Source organism: Hyperoodon ampullatus, assembly GCF_949752795.1.
Source record: "Hyperoodon ampullatus genome assembly, chromosome: 3".
Lineage (NCBI taxonomy): Eukaryota > Metazoa > Chordata > Mammalia > Artiodactyla > Ziphiidae > Hyperoodon > Hyperoodon ampullatus.
Genome location: NC_136916.1, coordinates 35,929,138 through 35,950,110, shown reverse-complemented (window position 1 = coordinate 35,950,110; position 20,973 = coordinate 35,929,138). Strand labels below are relative to the sequence as shown.

General features: G+C 48.3%; 2 protein-coding genes and 1 pseudogene across 4 annotated transcripts in view; 1 reads left to right on the top strand and 2 right to left on the bottom strand.

Moving 5' to 3' along the window:
- Positions 1-6,858, bottom strand: part of HOMER2 (homer scaffold protein 2) — a 29,440-nt gene extending 22,582 nt beyond the window's left edge. The window contains exon 1 of one of the 2 annotated variants that reach the window (XM_079698865.1): positions 6,727-6,858. In XM_079698865.1, coding sequence (XP_079554991.1) covers positions 6,727-6,828 — 102 coding nt within the window. In that variant the 5' untranslated portion in view covers positions 6,829-6,858. The remainder of the gene's footprint in view (positions 1-6,726) is intronic. The other variant, XM_079698864.1, reaches the window with a different exon arrangement.
- Positions 3,752-4,420, top strand: LOC307049353 (NADH dehydrogenase (ubiquinone) complex I, assembly factor 6-like; the record flags this gene model as incomplete). The annotated part of the gene is made up of 1 exon (XM_079698869.1): positions 3,752-4,420. One exon carries the CDS (start codon positions 3,752-3,754, stop codon positions 4,418-4,420), a length of 669 nt encoding a protein of 222 aa, XP_079554995.1.
- Positions 6,859-10,630: 3,772 nt separating the features above from the next.
- LOC307049376 (adiponectin receptor protein 2-like) lies at positions 10,631-11,790 on the bottom strand (annotated as a pseudogene). The gene has a single exon. The product of its transcript is annotated as an adiponectin receptor protein 2-like (transcript).
- Between the last annotated feature and the right edge of the window lie 9,183 nt (positions 11,791-20,973).

The window sequence follows — 20,973 nt, the reverse complement described above, 5'->3', positions numbered from 1 at the left end:
TGAGGCTTCCAGGCCTATCAGTCTGGATAGGAGACACTTGGCAGGGGAGGCATTGCTCCCACCACCCCTCTTCTCCCCACCAGGCACTTCTTCAGAGGGAAAAGGCATGCAATCCCCAAGAGCCAATTCAGACAGAGGTTCTGGTTAATTCTTCTTTCAACAAATCACCATCATACTTGCTTCCACTTTATAGAAATTCACTCTGATCCTCACAGCACCTATTCCTCTTCCTCATTTCAGACAATGGCATCACATCATCCATCCACCACCACCCCAGTCTTTGCCTCCCACATTGACTCACCGAGTGCCACCAGTTTAGCTCCTCAGTATTTCTTAAATCTCTCCAACTCTTACACAAGCCCTCATCATCTCTGATCTGGACTAACACAAGTTAATCTGTCTTGATGCCAGAAAAAAATCCACCTAAAATGAAAATCTGATCATTTTCTTTCTTGGCTTAAAATCTTTCACAGGCCATAGGATAAAGTCCAGAAACTCTGGCATGACACAGAAGGCTTTCTGACAGCTGGCCTCTATGAGCCTTACCCACCCCCAACACCTGGGCACCCTGTTAACAGTGAACCGTTTGCAGCTTCCCTCACACAGTGTCAGGATTTTGCTCGTGCTCCTCCCGTTGTCCGGAGGATGATGGAAAAGGGAAATCCTCCCTGTGGCACAACGTGGAACATCTCATTGTCTGGTGTGCACAGGAGAGGTGACCTGGAGCTGGAGTCTACACTGAACCCTGGGGAAATGGTTAAGGGCCTAGCTGCATGGGAGGGACTGGAAAGAAATCAAGCTGGAGGGGTAGTGACAAAGAGATCTGGGAAATGGCTACAACAATGGGCCCAAATCGAACCAGAGCCTGGAGATATTCACGTTCCCCATGAATGCTTGCAATGGACTGAAAGTCTGTGTCTCCCTCAAATTCATATGAGGCAATCCTAACCCTCAGTGGGATGGACTAGGAGGTGGAGCCTTTGGGAGGTGACTGGGTCATAAGGATGGAGCCCTCATGGCTGGGAATAAGGCCCTTATAAAAGAGACCGCAGGGCTTCCCTGGTGGCGCAGTGGTTGAGAGTCCACCTGCCGATGAAGGGGACACGGGTTCGTGCCCCGGTCCGGGAAGATCCCACATGCCACGGAGCGGCTGGGCCCGTGAGCCATGGCCGCTGAGTCTGCGCGTCCGGAGACTGTGCTCTGCAACGGGAGAGGCCACAACAGTGAGAGGCCCATGTACCGCCAAAAAAAAAAAAAAAAAAAAAAAGAGACCGCAGAGAGCATTCTTGCCCTCTTTTCATCATGTGAGAACACAGTGAAAAGCTGACAGTCTGCAACTTGGAAGAGCGCCTTCACCTGACTTGACTATGCTGGCTCCCTGATCTCAGACTCCAGCCTCCAGAACTATGAGAGGCTGTCCACAGCAAAGGAATCCATAAACAAGACAAAAAGACAACCCTGAGAATGGGAGAAAATATTTGCAAACGAAGCAACTGACAAAGGATTAATCTCCAAAATATATAAACAGCTCATGCAGCTCAATATCAAAAAAAAAAAAATGGGCAGAAGACGAAAATAGACATTTCTCCAAAGAAGACATACAGATGGCAAAGAGGCACATGAAAAGATGCTCAACATCACTAATTATCAGAGAAATGCAAATCAAAACTACAGTGACGTACGGTCAGAATGGCTATCATCAAAAAATCTACAAACAATAAATGCTGGAAAGGGTATGGAGAAAAGGGAACCCTCTTGCACTGTTGGTGGGAATGTAAATTGATACAGCCACTATGGAGAACAGTATGGAGGTTCCTTAAAAAACTAAAAATAGAATTACCATATGACCCAGCAATCCCACTACTGGGCATATACCCTGAGAAAACCATAATTCAAAAAGACCCATGCACCCTAATGTTCATTGCAGCACTATTTACAATAGCCAGGACATGGAAGCAACCTAAATGTCCATCAACAGAGGAATGGATAAAGAAGATGTGGTACATATATACAATGCAACATTACTCAGTCATAAAAAGGAATGAAATTGGGTCATTTGTAGAGACGTGGATGGACCTAGAGACTGTCATACAGAGTGAAGTAAGAAAGAGAAAGACAAATATCATATATTAACGCATATACGTGGAATCTGGAAAAATGGTATAGATGATCTTATACCATTTTTATGCAAAGCAGAAACCGAGGCACAGACGTAGAGAACAAATGTATGGATACCAAGGGGGAAAGTGGGGGTGGGAGGAACTGAGAGATTGGGATTGACATATATACACTATTGATACTACGTATAAAATAGATAACTAATGAGAACCTACTGTATAGCACAGGGAACTCTACTCAGTGCTCTGTGGTGACCTAAATGGGAAGGAAATCCAAAAAAGAGGGGATATATGTATACGTATAGCTGATTCACTTTGCTGTACAGGAGAAACTAACACAACATTGTAAAGCAACCATACTCCAATAAAAATTAATTATAAAAAAAAAGAACTGTGAGAGGCTGTTGTTTAAATACCCAGTCTATGGTATTTTGTTATAATAGCCTGAACAGACCAAGACAATGCTCTTCTGAAGCCTCCACCCTCCAGCAAAAAGAATCCTTAGAACTAGGGGCAGGAAGGCTGCTCTATGGATACCCAGTTATTCTCTTCCCCAGGCAGCCTGGCACTTGCTCAAAAGGCTTATGGACACACTGGCCTTGGTGCCGGGGAGAGAATGTAGTGTGGCCTTGACAATACCTACTTCTGTCATGGCCACCCTGACTTCTGGCCCCATTGAGTATCAACTGCCAACAGCAGTGACCCACCCTGAGGCCCTGATTCTGCATCACACTTCTAAGTGACCAGCCAGCTCCCTGGTGGAAAGCTGATTACGCTGGGCCCTTCCTCCAGAGCACACAGTAATTTACCCTCACCAGGAGAGACGTATACTACGAACTGTCAGGCCTCCCGGCCCCCCGACCCACAAACTTACTTAATGCCTTCTGTACCACACAGCACCACCTCCAACCAACCAACCAACTTCTCTGCAAATGAAATGAAGCAAGGTCTACTTGCCGCAGGTTTCTTGATCCTCCCACAAACCTTATCAGCAGAAGCAGCAGGCCTTCCAGAACTCTGCTGTGCTGCCTGCTAGAACACCACATCTTGCAGAGTTGTGGGACGTGATGCTTCTCCTCAGAGCCGCAGTCCAGGGACTGAGGGATCAGGGATGGAGATGACATCTCCCATGTTTATACCCCGCGAGCTACCCTTAAGATTTCTGCTTCCTGCCCCATGTTGCTGAGCCCTGGCGATCTGGAGATTTCAGTACCCAGGAAAGGATGCTTCTATGAGTGGGTGGCATAGGAGGATGTGTGGCGTGCCACCAGGTCATTTTGGGTTTCTTGGGCTTCTAGGGAACAGCATCCTCATAGGTGGGGATGCAGAGGAGGACAGACTGTGGGGTACCCTTCCTTAGGGGGCTTGTTTGTGGCTGGGTCTGTGGGCTGGAGGCCTCCTTAGAAATGTGCATGTGTCCCGGCCTGTGCTGCTGCCGGCAGCCCAGGGGCCTGTGGGCGCACGCATGGCGGCTCCCGGAGCCCGCGGCGTCCGGGCGGAGCGTGGCCGTGGTCAGCAGACCTGGCGCCTCGGGCGCTGACCACTACTGCGGAAACGAGATTATGAAGCCTAGTTATGCTCCCTGCTACTCCCTGCAGAATCCAGAAGCTCTGCCTCTGCACTGAGAGCTTTCCATGTGGAACTGGCTCAGGCTGGTTAAGGACTCTGTCTCTGAGAAAACAATTGGACTGAGGAGAATGCAGTTTTGGAAAAAAACTGTGGATGATATATATTGTGACAGTCCACCACATCAGCCTGCGGCCATTGAACTATGGAAGGCTGTCAAAAGACATAATCTGACTAAAAGATGGCTTATGAAAATCATTGATGAAAGAGAAAAAAATTTGGATGACAAAGCATATCGTAATATCCAGGAACTGGAAAATTATGCTGAAAACACACAGAGCTCTCTTCTTTATCTAACACTAGAAATATTGGGTATAAAGGACCTTCATGCAGATCATGCCACAAGTCACATTGGAAAAGCACAAGGCATTGTAACTTGCTTGAGAGCAACGCCGTATCATGGTAGTAGAAGAAGAGTATTCCTTCCCATGGACATTTGTATGCTGCACGGTGTTTCACAAGAGGATTTTCTATGGAAGAGCCAAGATAAAAATGTGAGAGATGTGGTATATGACATGGCCAGCCAGGCACACTTGCACCTAAAGCATGCTAGGTCCTTCCACAAAAGTGTTCCTGTGAAAGCATTTCCTGCTTTCCTTCAGACAGTTGCTCTGGAGGACTATTTAAAGAAAATTCAACAAGTGGATTTTGATATATTCCACCCATCTTTACAGTAGAAGAATACTTTACTTCCATTATCTTTGTATATTCAGTCATGGAGAAAAAGATATTAAAATAATTTCATGGCAAAAAAAAAAGAAATGTGCATGTGTGTGTATGTGGTGTACAAACACACATGCACACACACTGGACAAATGAAAGGTGCATTTAGCAAGTTCCTGCCAGGGTGGCTTCCTGATTCAGTTTAATCCCCCTGTGAAAATAGTCCTTAGTGTACACAGGGAACCCAAGCAACCAAGTCTGTACTAAGCAGCTCTGTCAATTCCCCAGGCGTCTGGAATTCTGTAAGGCCCTCTGGGGACGGGACCACAGCTCTGCATCCTTGGTGCCCAGCACGGTGTCGGCACAGCAGGAGCTCAATAAACACCTGCCCAGCAGTCAGTGGGACGGTCAAGGCAATGGTATAGAATTCCTTTAGCCAAGATTCCCAAAGCCAGCCTGGCTCCAGCCCTTCCTGGATTTTCAACTCTCTCTTGGATTCCTTGAGATACTCTGATAGGCTTCCAATAAGTTCTTGTGTCACATAAACTAGGCAGTCTTGCTTTTTGTTTTTGTTTTTTTGGCTGCGTCGAGACACGAGGGATCTTAGTTCCCTGACCAGGGATTGAACCCGGGTCCCCTGCAGTGGAAGCATGGAGTCCTAACCACTGGACTGCCAGGCAAGTCCCTAGTCAGTCTTGCTTTTAACCAGTACATTTTCAATACCTACACAGGACTCTCCACCAGCCTAAAAGGAAGCCTATTCTCCTAAAACAAGCTTCTGGCCCCTTCAATCGGCTAGGTGAGGCCTCTCAGAGGTGGTCAGTTTGTTTCCTCGCTCCTTGGGCTTCTCCAAGTCTGTGGTCAGTCACACTCTGCTCCTCAACACCTTTTTAACTATCCACAGAGTGTGTCCCAGACCCCTTGGAAATCAAAGCAAAGCTATAAACGCTCTCCCTAGAAAAAGAGCAACACACACACAAAACACTGTGTGACATTTTAAGGGTTGTGGGGACTCCAAGTTAAGAACTTATGATCCTATGACATATAAGAAATATATATCTTGTCTTCCTCCATGGTTCCTGGCTCACAGTTCCTGAGCGCTAAGAGCAATGCGAGCATCTTTTGTCACAATATTTGGTCTCTTGTCCTCAGTTCTGAGTTCGGAGCCATAAAGGTGAAATGGGTATCTTATCATTCCTAAGAAGCCCCTTTCCATCAAAACTGGGTTTATGTCAATGAGGTGACTTTTGCAAAGGACCTAAGGATGGGGGCTGGTTGCCAGGGGAACCAATCATGAATAGAGGGGTGAAACTTTCAGTCCCTCTGGGGAGGGGAGAGGGCTGGAGGCTGAATCAGTCACCAGTGGTCAGTGATGGAATCAATCATGCCTAATTAATAAAGCCTCCATAAAACCCTAAAAGGATGGGTTTGGAGAGCTTCCGGGTGGGTGAACATGTAGAGATTTGGGGAGAGTGGCAGACTTCAGAAGGGGCGTGGAAGCTCCGTCCTTTCCACATACCTTGCCCTATGTCTCTTCCATCCAGCTGTTCCTGAGTTACACCCCTTTACAATAAACTGGTAACCTAGTAAGTAAAATGCTTCTCTGAGTTCTATAAGCAGCTCTAGCAAATTAACTGAACCTTAGGAGGGGGTCATTGGAACCTCTGATCTATAGCCGGTCAGTCAGAAGCACAGGTGACACCCTGGGCTTACAACTGAAGTCTGAAGTTGGGGGGGGTCTTGCAGGACTGAGCCCTTCACCTGTGGGATTGGATGCTTCCTCCAGGTAGGCAGTGTCAGAATCGAGTTGCATTGCAGGACACCCATCTGGGGTCTGAGAAGTGCTTGGTGCTTCGGGGAACCCCTCCACCCCCCACCCACATGCATGTTGGAAATTGGGAGCAGAAACCTTTTAAAACTCTTACTGAGCATCACCTTACTCCCCCTCTCTGAGGGCTCCAACCACAGTCAGTGACACTGATGGCTGTCAGACACACCCTGGGTGCAGGGGCCCGGTGGACACCTGGGGAAGGAACAGCTGGCAAAGCTGCGTCCTGAGGCTACACCTCAGGCTGTGAGGCAGCATTGTTAGAGATGTTTTCCTTCTCTAAACAACATTTCCATTTTCAAGGAAACTGATGTTTCTAAAAGGTCATCTGGTTTGGCAGCCCTGCAGCGCCAGAGGGGAGAAAACTGAAGGCCAGAGAGGAATCTGCTCAACCAGTAGTAGCAGCACTGGATCCCTCAGCAGGCAATTACCTACTGAATGAGAAGAGCATTGGACATGGCACCCACGGCGTTGCAGGAAGGACCACATTACCTTTGTCAGCTGCTGCTCCGAGGAAAACCCCAAACCAAACACCGTGTTGGCTCTGCTGTCGGCCCACTGCCCAAATTTCTGCGATGTTTTGGTGAAAGTCATATTGGGTGTGATTGTGCTGTTTATGATCACCTGCAGCGAAACAGCCCAAAGAGTCGACATTTAAACACTGAATTAGACAGCAAAGTAACTCCTTAAAAACTCCTCTGTTGGCAAAGCTAGTAGGTAAAGCCTGCATCCCCACTGTTATATCTGGTCCTGAGTTCTTCCTCTCCTGGCACATCCCACGCTGAGTCATATACACACAGCCATGATAACAGGCAATTTCAGAGATTTAAAAACAGAGAGTCAGCCTAAAATAAGATTTCACAGGTTATCAGTGGGAGAAAGTCTCTCCTAAGTAGAGAACAGTTTCCAAAACTGCTACTTATTTCCCCAAAGCTGTCGCACATCCGATTGCCCTTAATGGCCAGCCATGTCACACATCCTCTGAAGAACCACGCTGCCTACCTTTTTAAGTGCCTAGAGCCCCCGGGGTCCAGGTCAAACCATTTAAAATCTCCATGAGCAATGGGGGCTTGCTGCTTCCCCACGGGAAAGAAAAGGTACACTCTAATTGGGATAATTTCTGGAGGGTTAATTTACTGACTAATTAGACAGGTGTGAGCTGGGTGTATGGACAGTGCAGGGACCTGGTGCTAGCTGCTGCCACCTCTCCTTGGCTTTAAAGGATGAGGGGGTGAAGAGGCTATGGGACGTGGAAGGAGAGAGTCATGGAGCACAGGCTGCCTTAACGAGAGAGAAGACCTTCTGTTGAGGAACACACCAGCACATGGTGACCTCACAAGAGGGGGAGCCAGTGGGACAAATGCCCTCGCCTCTGCCATTCTGATTTCCCGCCACTGGCCAAACCCAAGCAGAAGCCAGAGGCTCCGCAAGCCCACTGATGTCATCTGCGGGTCGGCCCCTCAGGGACCAGAGCAGGGTGAAGAAGAGTAGAGGATGAATGTGGAGGTAAAAGGATGATATCCAGCACACAGTACATTCATTCATTCAACAAACATTCACTGAACATTCATTATATGCCTGATAGTCTACTAACCAAAGACACAAAGGGGAAGGAGTCAAGAGTCCTGGTCTTCAAGTTGCAGGTAGTCAGGAAGAGGGTAGAGACATGTAAGTAATCACTAAACAACTGATCAGTGTTATAAAGTATCAATAACAGGCTCACTTGGCAGAAATCCTTGGCAGCCTGAATACTAAATTACTGAAGACTAAAAAACTACTTATATCAGCTCTTAAGCCTTACAACAAGCCTATGAGGTATGACTACCACCTTCATTTCACAGGAGAAACTGAGTTGGCAAGTAGCAAAGCCTAGAGGTAAAACCCAGATTGTCTGACTCAAAGTCCTGTATTCTGAACTTCTGCATGACGTGCTTCTCATGTTATACATGATGGCTCCTGTTCTTGCCCCAGCTATGAAGTACTGATGCCTTCACCGCACTCCAGGTTGCTTTTCCTTCCTGTGCTAGTTCCTCTAATTCCCAAGACTGTGTGAGCTAAGACACTTTTATCACATGTTTTTCAGATAACTGAATGCAACAGTTAGTAAAGAGCTCTGCCTGCTGTCACCAGACACTATCAAGAAATGGGGGCAGGGCTTCCCTGGTGGCACAGTGGTTGAGAGTCTGCCTGCCAATGCAGGGGACACAGGTTCGTGGCCCGGTCTGGGAAGATCCCACATGCCGTGGAGCGGCTGGGCCCGTGAGTCATGGCCGCTGAGCCTGCGCGTCCAGAGCCTGTGCTCCACAACAGGAGAGGCCACAACAGTGAGAGGCCCACGTACCGCAAAAAAAAAAAGAAAAAAAAAGAAATGGGGGCAGCGGAGGGAGGTGTGGAAAATGCAGATCTAAACCAGAGGCAAGTACAAAGTAAGGCGTCTGGGACCTCGAAGGCTGGCTGGGTTCTGGCTCAGCCCCAGGCAGGACCGATGGAGTGGAACCAAGGCAGGCCAAGGGAAGGCATGTGGCTGGGAGCTGGATCAGAGTGGATCATGTGATCCCAGGAAGCCAACCCTGATCACCTCTCAATTACCAGAATCCTGGGAGGGCAAAGCAATGACCACACCCATTCTAAATCTTTCTGCTGCTCACAACAGACCTCTGCCCCTAGGTCAGCTTCCACACCCTCTCCCTGAAGCCCCCTTGAAAGGCAGAGGACAGAGGCTGATACTCCTCTGAAGCCTGTCCCAAACAGGCTGTCCCACTGTCAGTCAAGCTGGAATAAGAATGGTGATGCCCACTGGTCATCTTTAGATCGCTTTAGAACTTAACAGTTCCTAAGGTAGTTTTTCAGTCTTTCATCTGATCCCCATTTTTACAGATGGGGAAACTGATGCTCAACAAGCTCCAATGACTTGTTCAAGGTCATAAAACTAGTAACTGGTTAAAAAGAATATAATGTATGTATTGCTTACATAAGGCAATGATTAACTAAATCTATATTTATGCTTCTTGGGGGTTCATTCAACTTACTTACTTACTTACTTACTTATTTAGGCTGTGTTGGGTCTTCGTTGCTGCTTGCGGGCTTTTCTCTGGTTATGGCAAGCGGGGGCTACTCTTTGCTGCGGCATGTGGGTTTCTCACCGAGGTGGCTTCTCTTTGTTGCAGAGCACGGGCTCCAGGCACTTGGGCTTCAGTAGTTGTGGCCTGCGGGCTTCAGTAGTTGTGGTTCGTGGGCTCTAGAGCGCAGGCTCAGTAGTTGTGGTGCACGGGCTTAGTTGTTCCGCGGCATGTGGGATCTTCCTGGACTAGGGATCTAACCCATGTCCCCTGTATTGGCAGGCGGATTCTATCTATCTATCTACCTATCTATCTATCTATTTATGGCTGCGTTGGGTCTTTGTTGTTGCGCATGGGCTTTCTCCAGTTGCGGTGGGGTGGGCTACTCTTCGTTGCAGTGCATGGGCTTCTCATTGCAGTGGCTTCTCTTGTTGCAGAGCATGGGCTCTAGGCACATGGGTTTCAGTAGTTGTGGCTCGTGGGCTCTAGAACACAGGCTCAGCAGTTGTGGCACATGGGCTTAGTCGCTCTGCAGCATGTGGGATCTTCCAGGACCAGGGTTTGAACCTGTGTCCCCTACATTGGCAGGTGGGCTCTTAACCACTGTGCCACCAGGGAAGTCCTGGCAGGTGGATTCTTAACCACTGCACCACCAGGGAAGTACCATTCAACTTCTTAAATCTGTAGACTCATCAATTTTGGAATATTCATCAGTTTTTGGAAAATTCTCAACCATTCTCTCTATGAATATTACTTCTGCTCCATTCTCCCTCCTCTCCTTCTGGGATTCCCATTACATGTGTGCTAGATCTTTTGAGCGTGTCCAACATGGTTTATATTCTTTTTTTTTTAACATTTATATAAATTTTTATTTAAATAGTAAGTCAGAAATCTTATTTACATTAATTTCTTTGTTCTCCCAAAAGCACACCCCCACCCCTTATAGGATATAAATGTTCATCGAAACTGGTTTGCGTATTGTTTTAAGGAGAGAAGAGGGAAAAGAATGAGCCTCCAGCTAAACTGTCCCGGTATCTACAAAGAAGTAGGACAGGGATCAGAAGCCAGTTTGCCAGGGTCTTGCAGTGCCCTTGCTCAGCAGACTGAAGAACAAGGTAGGGTTTGGGCCATCTCCCCTCTTCTCCACCTCTGAGGTGGGATTTATATTTGTTTTCTCTTCCCAGTCGCGGACCACCTGGAGCCCTGGGGCGTCACAAAGCCCACGAGGCTGCCAGAGTTTAGGGTTCCTCTGGTACTAGTGTCACCGGCCAGTGAGGGAGGCCTGCAGGCACCGCAGGCCCTGGTTAAAGGTCACAGTCCCCGGCCACCAGCAGGTATCACAGTGCATCTTCTTCACTGCAGCCTCCGCCGATCATGAAGCGGAACTCCTGGAGGTTCGAGACACGGTGGAAGTGAACGAAAGCGCCAGCCACCATGAAGAGGTGGAAGAGCTGATGGGAGTGAAACCAGATGTCATACTTGCCGGGAAAGAAGTGCTCGGGGATGCGGGCAGCATACAGGGCTGCTCCTGTGATATACAGGCTGGCCATCAGCATCAACCAGCCGATCTGCCTTAGGGCGGAGGCCTTCAGGAAGCCCTCCGAGATGATATAATGCAAGGTGGGAATGATGCCACTCAGGCCAAGGTCCAAGAACACTCCTGCTCCCACCCCCCGATACTGCGGGGTAGCGAACATGTCCCACTGGGAGACGATAATGGTTGTGATGTCCAGCACATAGATGACAATCAAGTAGATGAAGCACGGTGTGGGTTACAGTAGAAAGAATAATAAAACCAAGGGACAAAGCTTCCCATAATCAGAAGAGCAATACCAGAGTAATCCAGTTTAGAGAAGAGATAGGAGACCCCTTCTGAGTGGCAGTAGACTGTGTGGAACAGCCACGAAAAAGAAAGGCAGAGAATGGCCCCCAAGAAGAATAATCCAAAGACCACCTTCTCTTGCAGGGGGGCCACCAAGGAGATGTTTGGACGAAACATATAAAAGATCCCCAGGCACAGGAAGAATACACAACCTAAGAGATGTGGCCAGATGTTGCCTGTCTCAGTGTGTATTCTGAAAATGCTCTTAAAACAGGCCCTGGAAAGAAGGCATAGGGGGCCGGTGTCCATGCAAGAGGAAGTCGTTATCCTTGAGCCAGTCGGTAGCACATCATGAGGCATTACTTGCCACCGACCTCCCCAGACCTTACACACAAACTCTTCCATTCTCTCCATGGCGTGGTGGGCTTGTAAGAGGAGGGACGTGCCCATAAGCCCCTCTTCCTCCTGAGATGTTCCATCATTGCAGTGACCTTCCTCCAAGCTTTTTTTATGATAGGAAGAAAGGACAGATGCCTCTACAAGAGGCTCCAAATCTCCTTGGTGGATGCCATTGTCACCTCTCCTTGTACCATCAAGTTGGTGCCCTTTTCTGAGCCTTATATCTGGCTCTGGAGTCCTGCTGTACTCCAGTCGGTTTTCTGCTGTCCCGTTCATGGGATACCTGCACCTTTCTTACGAAGAGGTCTTTCTGTTCCTTCTTCTTGGGAGGATAGACTTTTAGGATAGTGAGTGGACCCAGAGCTCACCGCCGCCTTGCCACATGTCTCAGGCTCCTTGGAACCGTGGCTGCCAGGACCCCAAACGAGTGGAGGGGCTGCCCGCCACCGCCACCACGACCCAGCGTCACAGCTTATATTCTTATCAGTTTTCATCCCCTGATTCTTGGGTCTCTCCATTTCAATTTGGGTATTTTCTATTGATCTGTCTTCTAGTTCACGCGTCTTGGCTATTGATATATCCAAACTGCTGTTAAATCTATCCACTGAGTTCTAAATTTCAGACTTTGTATTATTTTAGTTCTAGAATGTCCTCGTGATTCTTTTTAAAAAAATATAAATCTCTGGGAATATCCTCCTTCCTTTCAACTATTTTGTTCATTTTTTCCTACATGTCCTTGAATATATTACTCATAGTTATTTTATTAATTTTATTTTTTTTCATAGTTATTTTTAAATCCTCAAACTGGATTATCTTTGAATCTGTTTCTATTATCTGATTTTTGCCCTCTTGATTCTAGGCATGCAGGAATTTTTTCACTGTATGGTAGAAAATGGGTATAAAAGAACTGTTAGGGCTTCACATGATGTTACCATCTACAGATAGCTTTTTCTCTCTCCTCTGCTAGGCAAGTAGGCTAGATCGGTAATCCCTAACTCAGTGACTAAGGGTCAGGGCTCGGTTTCAGTTATGGTAATGCTCAGTTTGCCACCGGTCTGCCCCTGTTTTTAGGGCAGGCCCTCTAAAGCTTTCAGCTGAGAACCTGGCAGGTCTTTATCTGCTCTTCCGTGAAAGAGAGCAGGAGATTCACTTCTGTCTATCACAGGTTTTCAGCTTCTGTAGCCTTCCAAAACCATGCATCTTCAAAATCTGGCAAACCTTGAAGGAGAAACTAGCCATGTATTTGGGCCACTCAAGTCTCCAATTTTGTCACTCAAGTTCCAAAATCTCTGCTGGTTTCTGTTCCCTAGGTGTCATCTTTCCCAGGAGCCAAACCTGGCTTTTCAGCACCTAGCTACTTCTAGAATCAGTGAGTGCCCCAGGTGAAAAGGGTATGCAGACGCCCAGTGTCCATTCCCTATCTCTCTGGGGCTTTCATGTCTTTACTGTTCTCTTCTCAGACCCCTTGGCAGGTCTTTGCTTTCTAAGCACTGTAAATCTAAGGAAAATTTTACTCTGCCTTTCAGAAATGTCCAGTTTAACTCATTATGCTGGCACAGACTTGGAATTCAGCAAATGTCCTGTGGGGAAAACTAGCCATGGGTTTGAAGCCCCTCAAATCTCCACCTTTGTCACTCTAGCCCTGTGCACTGCTAAATGTTTCCTTAGTGTCTCTTTGTCCCAGCGGCATCCCTATACATGGGCCAAGCCCCAGTCTTCAGGCCGCACCCAGGATTGACAAATGCTCCCAAGAGAGAAAAGACCTTCTGATTGTCATCCCTGAGTGGTCCTCACCTCTCTGGAATTTTAGTCCCTCTAGTCCTCATTGTTTCTACAGTTCTCTGTTGTCTTTAAATTGTGTTTATCCAGCTTTTTCTAGTTGCCATCAGAAGGAACACTGGCCTGCTGCATCTATATACCTTACTCAAAAGCAGAAGTGCTGAATTATGGAGATGCAATTTACTATGTGTCTCAAGTGACATTTTTCTATAATGTTTATGGGAAGCATGCAACCTCTCATAAGGTTGCTGTTTACAACAAGAAGCAAAATTGAACTTCAACATGCCAATACAGTTGATTAGTATGACTTCAAATGGGTAGCTAAGATTAGCTGCAGATATTCCTCAAGCGCTCAGATCCCACAGTGCTCACTCTAAGCAGTGATTCCAGACCTCTCACTAACTGCCCATCTCTTTCCTCCCCTCCTGTATTGTGTGTGTGTTGGCAGGGAGTGGAGGGTACAGAGGTGTATTAGAACTCCCAGCCTATAATTTAGTCCATCAAACCCACCCTACTTCATTTTCTCCAGTCTCACAAGAGAAGGGTCCATTCACCTGCCCAGAACTAAGCCTCAGTCCCCTAGGTCCCACCTCCTCACTTCCACCCCCAGGATGTCCCTCCTACCCATACAAATGCACTAGGTGCTCACCACCACAGACCCAGTGTAGACGAAAGGTCTGCTCACTCCTGGAACACAAACTCCCAGTCTTGCAGGACGTCTTCATCAAAACTTTGCAGTGGGAGTGCCTCTGTCCTCTTCATTCCCTACTGACATGTCTGCTCTACTGGGGGATTGCTTTGATCCCAGTTCAGCACGGCTACCTTTCATTCTGTCACTGGCATCAAGGTGCCCAGGCATTTACCAAACACAACCTATAAGATCCCACAAGCTGGAGGTCAGCCAGGAGGGCGAAAAAGGAAAGCCTCCTCCCTTCACCGTGCTGCTCTTGCAATCCGTCAGGCTGCTTCTCTGCAGACTTTGCAATGCCCTGGCTGTCTCCTAATGATTCACCAAAGGCTCTGGGACTTCTGGAACTTCCAAGATCCAGAAGGGAGGAAGTAAGGGGAGGAGAGAGAAGAAGGGAAGGAAAGCCATCATTTACTTCTACAATGTCCTTTACACTGCCATGACTCACCAGAGGTAGCTGGTCTGAACAATCTCAAGGTCATAACAGTAAACTCATCTCTATAATTAGTGAGGCAACTGGCTGGCCATTCTCCCAGGAAATCCAGTGCACTGACCTCAAAAGCAGCAAGACGCACAGCTGGGACAATCAAGCCATTAAAAAGTGGTCAATCACAGGACCCTCTTCTTTCATTTCCCACTAACATGGAAACTCCATCCTGTGCTACCCCTGGCTCAGCCCACCAACACCAAGTCCTCCTGAGAAGTTGGGCAGATCGAAGCTTCTAAGGACACATTCCTTCTGTGCATGTTCCTCTTGGGTTCCCAAATCGTTGCTGGCTAACTGCGCTTGCACCTGAAATCCACCTTATTGCCTGTTTCTCTTTGAGGCTCTGACTCATTTCTGACTTTCACCCTCCTCAAGCATGCATGAAGAAATGAAAGGAAGTGGACACATATGACCTTTTGTCTATTCTGGGTCTGCTACGGTTGAGTGCCCAGTGCAGCTGTGTGAATGTGAGGGATATTCTGGGGGTGGGGGTGAGGAGATGGGACCTGAGGGAGGCTTAGTTCTGGGCAGGTGAATGGACCCCTCTCTTGTGAGACTGGAGAGAATGAGGTAGGTTGAGTTTGACAGACATAAGCTACAAGCTCAATGTCACTAGGAATGTGGAAACTGCATTACCATTACTACTATATACTCACCAAATTCAAAATATGTCTGATGATACCAAGGGTGGGGGTGAGGATGTGGGGCAATGGGTGCTCTCATAGATTGGCAAAATCACTTTGAAAACTAATGTGGCTTTCTCTGATAAAGTTTGAAATGCACATTCCCTACCACCCAGCAATTCCACTCCTAAGTATATATCTGAGAGAAACCTTTGCATAGGTACACCAGGAGAAACGCACAAGGATGTTCACAGTAGCAGTGTTTGCAAACATAAATGTCCACCACCAGCAGAATGGATAAATTATGGTATATTCATACAACGAAATACTACCTAGCAGTGAAAATTAATCAAAGCTATAGGTATCAGCATGGATGATAACAAAAACTTAAGTAAAAAAAAAAGTCACAAAAGAAGGCATACAGTATAGGTCTCCGGTATGATTCTATTTATGTAAAAATCAAAAACAGGCATAACTAAATAATATATTTAGGGCAAGGGTCAACAATTATAGCCCTCAGGCCAAATCCAGCCTGTTTTTGTAAATAAAGTTTTATTGGTACACAGCTTCACCCATTCATGTACATATTGGCCTCTGGCCATTTCCTTGCTATTGATACAAAAGAAAAGTTGAAGAGCTGTGAAAGAGATTGTACAGCTCATAAGAAAATTACTATCAGGCCCTTTAGAGAAAAAGTTTGCCAACCTCTGGCTTAGGGATATATACACAGGTGGCAAAACTATAAAGAAAGGCAAGGGAATGTTTAATACGAATTTCAAGAAAGTAGTAACCTCTTGCAGGGCGGACGGCAGGTGCCTATATTAGGGAGAGGTCCAGAAAGAGACTTCTGAAGGACTAGTCAAGGACAGACTTCCTCAATTGGGTGTTGGGTACATGAGTATTTGCTTTGTTATCAGACATTAAATGGCACAGATAAACAGTTAAAAATAAAGCACATGCAAAGCTATAACAAAGCTGTCAGGGAGACGAATCTCCCGTGTGAGCAGAAGCTTGTGAAAAGGGAAGGCGGTGCCCTGTGCATGGGGACACCGGAAAACTGTGTTGGGGGCAGAGGAAGTGGCTGGACCTGTGGGTTCTGGCCTCAGGTAAGCGGGGGGGAGGCTCAGCAGACTCTGGGGTCACAGGAGTGGAGGATGTCACCCAGCAAGAGGGGACAGAGTTTCAAGGGAAGAGGCCTGGGTAGAAAATGACTTTAGAAGCACCAAGGCAGGGCCTGAGGAGTGAAGGCATGCAGAAGGCAGCCGGGACAGTCAGGAGGCAACAAGGAAGAATAAGGCCTTGGGTGTGGAGAGAAAGGGCATGCGTGGATGTTCGATGAAGCAGACGGACTCAGCAGGACCAGAACTGGTGCCTCCCTGGGGACTTGGGAAGGCCAGTGGGGGGTGGGGGTGGGCGGGGCAGGGGAGCACCCTTAGAAAGTGAAGCCCAGAAGGATGAAGGGGCTGCTTTAAAGCACAACCTTTAATATGGGCTCCCGACCCCTATGCCCACCCCCTTCCTCTTTTTTGTGAATTCTCTCTGAAACGTTCATGGAGAAAAAAAAAAAAAAGAGACTCCCCAGTAAAAGACTCAGTTCCTGCAGATCACTGGAACCCACTTCTCAGACAACGCACAGAGCACATGCAACCAAGAGGTACCTGGAAGAAGCAAAAAGCTAAGCTCCTCCAGTCCCTAGTGCAGCTCCGGCTTCAGAGGAAGCTGGAGGCAGGCCCCCTGGTTCCTATTCAGGGCAAGTCCCCAAATCTACGGAGATGGAAGTCAGAACACAGAAGAGGCTGGGGATGAGTTACAGCAATTAAAAGACTTGTTGCCTGCTTCCAGAAAAGATATTAATCGATGCTTTTGTTCTTTTTTTTTAAACCATAGTCAGGGAAGAAGAGAAACCAACATTCATTGAAAATCCTACTGTGTGCTGAGAACCTTCCATATGTCTGCTCCCTTAACAGAAGGTGCTCTGTATTTATCCAAAAGGGGAAACTAAGGACTTCGCTGGAGGTCCAGTGGTTAGGACTTCGCCTTCCAATGCAGGGTTTTATCCCTGGTTGGGGAGCTAAGATCCCACATGCCTCATGGCCAAGAAACCAAAACATAAAAGAGAAGCGATATTATAACAAATTCAATAAAGACTTTAAAAATGGTCCACATCAATGAAGTGAGAGAGTGGCATGACATTTACACACCACCAAACAAATGTAAAATAGATAGCTAGTGGGAAGCAGCCACATAACACCGGGAGACCAGCTCGGTGCTTTGTGACCACCCAGAGGGGTGGGATAGGGAGGGTGGGAGGGAGACGCAAGAGGGAGGATATATGTGGATATATGTATATGTATAGCTGATTCACTTTGTTATACAGCAGAGACTAACACAACATTGTAAAGCAATTATACTCCAATAAAGATGTTAAAAAAAAAAAGGTCCACATCAAAAAACAAAAACAAAAAACAGAAACAAAACAATGACCAAAAAAAAAAAAAAAAAAGAGAAAACTATACTGATGGGTGGAGGAGGGGACCCTGACTGTGTTCTTGAAAGCAATTCACATTCCCAGACAAAACACCAAACAAGTCAGAGTTTCAGAGGCTTATATCCTCCAAACCGTTGTGATTAGGCAGAACACAGCGGGTGCTGCTAAATATTTGTAGAATGGATGACCTCTAAGGTCTCTTCCAATATAGGCTTCTGTGATCCTATAAATAACTGAGAACCCAGGGCAGGGGAGCCATCCAGAGCACCCGGGAGAAACACCTGCTCCAGGCAGGTCTTGTCCACAGGTGCAGGCAATTCCTCATAAGGATGGCAATGATTAACTCAGTCTGTAAAGAGTGCCAACAGCACAATGAAATCAACTGCTGCGACGGCTCAATTAACAAATCCTCTGGAAATGGAGTCCCTTTATAACGGAGTTGGCTGTTCCGCACAAAAACTCACCATCAGTCACACGGCTGTTGGTTGCGGATGTCGGTGATGTGATGGCTCACATCAGCGCTCTGGGAAGCTGGGAGACGGGATGTGCCCTCATGTGGCTCCCATCTGTCCATGCACAGGGCTGACCCTGGGTGACATTCTGAGGTTTTGGTCCTGGTTCCCTCTTGGCGGTGATCCTACTCTTGCCCACTGTCCCGCTGTGGACACGGCACACCTCCTGCAGGCCTGGAGAGGATGTGGCCAGGCCTGACCTCGTCACCGACCCATGTCTATGGCGTGGCCCACTCTAGCTTGATGCTGAGACTCCAAAGATGAGCCAGGCCCGTTCCTCAAAGAGCACAGTCTCCTGGTAGCCCCCCACGCACAGACATGGATCCACAGAACCCCCAGGCAATGCTGGAGCTACGCACCACGGTACTCCCACCCACGTATGTCTTCAGCAGCAGCTGCGACTGACACATGAAATACCTTCCTTGGAAGAAGGAAGAAAAGGTCTGCGCACAGATTTTTCCTGCGATGAACAGCACCAAAGGCTCTCATGGGAAGGAGAGGGCTTCCCCACATCCTTCCCCAAGTAGAGCACGACCAACGCTCGGACAGGGCAGAGGAGCTTGCTATGCCTGGTGCGGAACGACAGCTGCTAAAGCAGCTGGCTGCACCTCCTCACTTCACGGGGGGCCCATGCTCTGTGGGCTGCCCGCGGTTGACTCAGCGGCTGAGTCCACTGTGGTCTTTGCTCACAACCACCTCCAAGTCCCTTCCACACCAGCAACCTGTTCCTGAAGCACATCGACTCCTTCATACGGGAGGGGCAGAGCAGGCTTCCCCTTCCAGGTTGCAGCAGCCTCCCGCCTTGGGAGGGACAGCTGGCCCAGAAGCACCAAGCAGAAGACGTGACATGGCCAGGCCAGGAGAGAGAGGCAGGACCGGGGGCCCAAGGTCAGAGGTGTAGCCCATGGGCCAAGACACCACCCCAAAGGCTAAAAGCATCTGACCATCTGTCATCTTAGTTCTGATAACATTTGGAATCAAAGGCCTAAAACAGAGTGGGGTTGTCCCAACGTGGTGGAGCACAAGGATGAGGAGCCAGAGGCAGGGGTGGGATGCAGAGGGGCAGCGGACAAGAGCCCTGGAACAGCGCGGCACTGGCATCAGGTCAGCATACTGCACCCTACTCCAGCCCCTAGGGAGGAAGGAGACCCATCTGGATTATTGGGGCAGGGCAGGAGCTGGGGCTGGGGGGATCAGGAACGCAGCCATGGGTGGGCAGGAGGAAGGTGCAGAAGACCGGGCAGTGTCAAGAGCTGCTACCACTCCGGGGAAACCACCAGCCGGAGGTCCTCCTCCATGTCTCACCTGACCTGTGGAGCAGCTGGAGGAACGGGATCTGACCTAGACCTGGTCTGCTGGTTTTGCACATTGTTGCTGAGCAGCTCCAGGCAAGGTCCAGCTGAGCTGAGGAGGCCTGGGGACCACTGTCTGGTATTCTGTGCTCCAGTTCTCAGAGCAGGTTGCCACCCACCCGCGGCCCCAAGTGCCAGGCACAGGTACTAAACAACTACGGATGGTCCCTACCCACTCCCCTGGGCCTTATGCTCTGTCACAGGACACTCCCTTTCACAGAACAAGGCCCCATCACAGAGCCTGTGCCCCACTAGTAAGGCAGGAACTCTGGGTGGGCTCCTGGAATGCCAGGTGGTGTGGCGCTTAGGAGGCGTGGCCAGAGGGCCGTGGGCTCCATTGCTGGATTCCAGTGGCACCCCACAGCCTGGGTTCCCAATTCCCACTTTTTAAGTGACTCCATAACTTGATGGACCCCCCGCACTGAGCCGGAACTAGCTCTATTCTTCAGCCGGGGGATAGCCCACCCTCCTCCACCCACCTGATTTCTCAGAGCTGGCTCGTTTGGCTCGGACCCCACCACTGTCACAGCCTTCAGGAGCTGCAGACCGGTACAACGCAGTGGCTGACACATTGACAAGTTACTCAAAGCCCAGCTAATAGGACTAAAGCGCTTTCTCTAAGAAAGTGCATTTTATCTGTATTTAAATACAGATAAAATGCACTTTATCTGTATTTAAGCCCACTCTGTCCTGGGATAACTCAACTGACAAAAGTGCAAACCCATCTCAAAGGATGGCAGATGAACTGACAGAATCTACAGATAAAAGAAAGCAAGTCAGCTTGATTCACCACTGCTAGCAGAACATCCTGGCAAGAGTTGAGAAGATTCCAGCTCAAAAGCACAGAGAAGGAAAGTGGTAATACAACCGCTGTATCACCATGTCTCCCAGAAGAAAAGAAATAACAAAGGCATCTTTCAGATAGTCAATCTTCAAACACAAGGTGCCCACCTACTATGCGCCAGGCACTTCTACACTTCCTGAGCGCTCATCAGAACCCTGGTCAGTGGAGGCTTCCCGTGCCTCCTGCTCTGTGGTTGTGGGGTTGTGGAGGGAGAAGCCCACAGCCAGGCCCTATTCTACTACCCAGCCCTGACCCAACTCCCCAGGAATGCTGACCTAGAGGCAGATTGCAGGCGAGAGGAGGCCAGTCAGAAGGCTGCTGCAATAGTCTGAGCAAGACTGAACCAGGACAAGAGTTATGGCCTTGAAACAAAGCATTAGGTATAAACGTGAGACACTTCAAAGGCAGGTTCATTTTACCAACTAAAAAGGGAATGACTGTGCTTTTCCATTTCCTTCCTTCTTTCCTTCCTTCCTTCCTTCCTCCCTTCCTCCTTCCCTCCCTCCCTCCGTTCCTTCTTTCCTTCCAGCAACAAGTGACTGGGAAGTGAAAATGGAGAGGTGGTTTAGAGGGCAAATAGGGGAATTCAGCTTCAGATACACTGAATTTCAGGTGACAGCAGATTATCCATGTAAAAAGTCCATCAGGATGAACACAGATTAAAGACAGAAAAGAAACTATAAAGC